The sequence below is a fragment of the Scomber japonicus genome, chromosome 3, assembly GCF_027409825.1.
Source record: "Scomber japonicus isolate fScoJap1 chromosome 3, fScoJap1.pri, whole genome shotgun sequence".
NCBI classification, from domain to species: Eukaryota; Metazoa; Chordata; class Actinopteri; order Scombriformes; family Scombridae; genus Scomber; species Scomber japonicus.
In genome coordinates, this window is record NC_070580.1 from 11564310 (window position 1) to 11568383 (window position 4074).

At 42.7% G+C, this 4074-nt stretch overlaps 1 protein-coding gene across 1 annotated transcript; it reads right to left on the minus strand.

Annotated features, from left to right (window-relative positions):
• Positions 1-456: 456 nt before the first annotated feature.
• Positions 457-3421, minus strand: LOC128355045 (potassium channel subfamily K member 9-like). The gene is made up of 3 exons (XM_053315202.1): positions 3139-3421; positions 1137-1418; positions 457-800 (listed from the first exon to the last, which is right to left on the minus strand). Exons 1-3 carry the CDS (start codon positions 3419-3421, stop codon positions 457-459), a joined length of 909 nt encoding a protein of 302 aa, XP_053171177.1.
• Positions 3422-4074: the final 653 nt, after the last annotated feature.

A 4074-nucleotide genomic window follows, 5' to 3' on the forward strand; every position in this document is an offset into this window, starting at 1 on the left:
AGACACTGATGATTACTGAGTGGAAATAACTAAGGTCACAGGTGACAACTCTGCAGAACGTCTGACACCTTAAATATTCACCCAGATAATTCCCACCTCTCTCAGTCACATGTCAGAGCTTGCTGGTCATACTCTTCCTTTAGATAGCTTGTATAAAATATGCATTTGGACAGTGATTGTGAGATTTCACATACTTTAATTGTTTGTTTGTTTGTTTTGATATATTCTCAGTTTAGTAATCACTTGTAATGTAGAAAAATAACATTATAAACTATACATGATTTTTATGATATGCTACATTTCATCTGATTACAAGCAATGCTACATTCATGACTAGGAAAGCACAGAGCAATTTGTTCCACCACACAGAAATTTAGAGGGCTTCATCTCTTTTGTGTGTGTACAAAAAGTCCAAAATAAAGCCCATTTTAACTTGTAGGTCAAAAGCTCAGAGAGTTACAATGACTTTCTCCTGGTGTGAAGACTGTTCTTGCCCAGGCAGAGAGTTGCACTGCTGGGTGATGCCTGTGATGACACGGTGCAGGAGCTGCTTGAGGCCTGGTCTATCCTGTAGGAGATGGAGTTGTAAAAGACAGGGTTGCTGTGGCCGCCTTCCTGTTCACAGTGAGATGAAGATGGGCTATCGTCAATGTCCTGGTCACTGCACATGCAAGAGAGCAATGCTTTGAATCTGCTGGTTTCAGGGAGCTTGGGGTGCTCTTCCTGCTCAGATATAACAAGCCTGCGCTCCTCTACAGGAGAGGGGAGGAGGTTGATACAGCTAGTGCCCCCTTCCATGGGTAGGCTCAGGTTGCACCGGCTGCTGTGACCGTCCTCACCGTTTTTATATTCCACGTCCAAAGTTTCTGCCTCCCTGTCCTCCTGAGTGTCCTTAGGCTCTGTACCCTGCTCCTCTCCCTGTACTTCAGGCCTTCCATCAGGCTCCTCAGCACTAACAGTGAGGAACCTGAGGACAACCAGGTTAAGAAAAGCTCCAATGACTGTCAGCCCAACCAGGATGTACATGAAGCAGAAAGCTACATACGGGGGTCGCTTCTGGAGTGCATCTTTCTTCTGTAGGGCCACAAAATCCCCAAAGCCGATGGTGGTGAGCGTGATGAAGCAGAAGTAGTAAGCGTTGAAGAAGGTCCAGCCCTCAAAGTGAGAGAAGGCTGAAGCTCCGATACACAGTGTGCTCATGCAGGACAGCAAACCCACCAGGACCATGTTCCCCATGGACACCTCTGTCTTCTGTAAGCCCAGGCCCTGCTTGGCTCTGCGGAGGAGGTAGTGGACGAAAGTGTTGATCCTCTCACCCAGGCTCTGGAACATGACCAGTGTCAGAGGAATGCCCATGACAGCGTAAAACATACAGAAGGCCTTTCCAGCGTCAGTGCGTGGAGCAGCATGGCCATAACCTACAGAATCAGGTCACATAATGTAAAGGACTATTATTTTATGTCTATAGAGACTCTCAGTCAGCAAGATATACCACTGCTGTACACACTACAAGGCTAGGATACTCACACGTCACCAAGTGAAGAACCAAGACTCTTTTGCTCTGAGTTTAAATTACTTTTATACTTAAACCATAACAAAATGAATACAACTACATCCTTTTCTGTCTAATTTCACTGTTTATGTGGTTAAACTTCACCAAATATGCAGCTCTGCAGCTTTTTTATCCTTTTTTAAATATTTTCTTCTGATTTTCCAGCTGCTCATTTTCTCTATGGTGGAGCTGTTGTCATCAACTCACAAATGTAGCTGTTTCCAGAAAATGCTGTGATGAACCTGCTGTAAGGTACCTGCCCATGACCATGCAGCATACATGTTACTGTAGCTTGTTAGAAACTAGCAGCTAAATCATTTTTACTTTTCCTCAGGACTTGATCAAAGACTAAACCGCATTTATAGGAGAGGAAATACTGGTCTCCACATAAATGGCAATGTTGCTCTGTGTCTACTGGAAATGAAAGCAGACAACTGGAGGCTAACACATTAGCAATAAAAGGTTTATGAGTTGTGGATTTTGTGATGGTTGTTTGCAGCTAAGCTGGTTTTAATGTTGTTTTTTGCTCTCTAATGGCTATAAATCGATGTATGCAGCTTTAAAGAAAATTGTAAGGTGGGTATGTTGGTAAACTACAGATAGACTGCACATGTAATACTATAAGCTTTAAAAAAAATGAAAATTCTGCTTGTAAATGATTAAAATCAGCTGGAAAACATGAAACTCTGTTGATGGCAGAAACAGAACAAAGAAGAACCTAAATCAGTCTTTTCTTTTTAGCCTCCAACCCTCCTTTGTTGTGATGCACTCATTACTTTTGGCTTGTGGTGGGTAATGTTGTAGCAGGCCATGCTGAGTCTGAGCTCAAATATATAAGGTTAAAATGTCTAATGACTTTGATCCAGCATCTTTTATTCTGTTGCTGCAGACTGGGCCAAACACAATTGTTGTATTGGGTCAATTTTAGCCACATATTATAAAAGACACATCTGCTGCTGTTTTGTGTTCCAGCAAATTATGCAAGGGTATATGTAAAATAGAAAATATAAACATTTAAACATTTATGAAATACTCCACTCTAATGACTTATATTCACAAGTGTGACAGGTTTGTGTATGAGGATTAAGATGGGAGGAGTGAAACATGATGACAAACATCACATAGATGGATATGAATAGGGGGCAATTATATGGATTATACTACATCACAAGTTGGGAGATGTTTCTGGATTTTGAATCATTTTTACCCAGAGTGAAAACTAATCACTGTGGGAACTCTGTGTAAGTGTTGTGAATCTTTCTGGTCCTTCGTTGTAACTTTGTGCAGTACAACCTTACAGATGATGATGATTTACAATGACAACATAGATTTAGTATCTCTTTAAGTAATCAACAATTAGCTGTTTATTGTTGCTATTCGGTGGTAGCCTATTTCATTAAATGACAGTCACCAACTTCAGTCCTGCTGTAGCCTATATGTGTTCACAGTGTCTAACACTGTTCACAGCCTTGTGTGGCTTTACAGTTCAACCTGTTCCTCACCTTTTTACCTAAGACAGAAAAACACACAAGTGTTTTCCTTGAGTTTTTAGATAATAAGAGGCTTTGTGTAAAGTATTTACTTGCCAATTGTGGTGATAACAGTGATGGCAAAATAAAACGAGCCGGCGAACTTCCACTGTCTGCCTGCGCGGTGCGGCTCCGACTGAAGGACCACTCTCTCAATCTCCCTGTAGTCATCCTCCGCGAAGCCGTACTTCATCTTCAGCTCCGTCAGTTTCTGCTCCAGCGCCGTTTTCCTTGAACTCTCACTTTCCGACTCTAGTGCGCCGAAGACGGCGGCTCCTATGAGCAGGTAGAAAACCATGGAGAGGATGAGTGAGAGGGTCCTGATGTTCTGCGTCTTCATCCTCAACTCCGGAGTGCGCGCGGAGCGCAGGGAGGGAGGGTGCTGCTGCTGCTGCTCACAGGGACACACGCACAGGGTACACGGGAGCATCCTTATGGGCTCCATTCATCTTGAGAGGCTTGATGCATTGAGGTCCCTTTGGTCTGCTAGGATTACACTAGAAACCTACATAGGTTGAAATTGTAGCCTGCTGTATGGAGCATGTCTGCAAGTTACCTGAGCTCAGCTGGCATCACCTTAGCTTTCCACAGGATATTAGAGTCTAACCTCTTTAATGGTGCTAGCATGGCCTCATTTACAGCACCTTGAAAGTGTCTTTGTAAGTATCAGGTGCACTCAGTCACATGCATTCACTTTGAGTCAGTAGAGCTCCCCTGACTCAAAAATGTGTTTTGCTGATTATTACACATCACTTAGATGTTTGTAGCCTACTTCACTCTGCAGACTGGTATAGACTATTGTATGCAGTTTGATACTAGACTCTGCTAAAGAATGAAAGTTCATCTTTCCATTTAAAGTGGCTTGAGAGACATTGCCACTAGTTTGGAAGCCAATCAGGTTCAATGTGCAACATGTGATGTGGAAGCTGTCCTTCCAGTGAAAATACACTGAGAATGGACTTTGAGGTATTTGTCTTAAAACTAAGGGGATTT

Bases quoted from the DNA above. Each gene is read 5' to 3' on its own strand.
- LOC128355045 (XM_053315202.1), bottom strand. From the start codon at position 3,421: ATGAAGACGCAGAACATCAGGACCCTCTCACTCATCCTCTCCATGGTT. The intron at 1,419-3,138 runs GCAAGTAAATAC...CTGATTCTGTAG, and splicing joins CACTGTTATCACCACAATTG to GTTATGGCCATGCTGCTCCA. The intron at 801-1,136 runs CTTACTACTTCT...ACCTGAGCCTAC, and splicing joins GGGCTGGACCTTCTTCAACG to CCATGGAAGGGGGCACTAGC.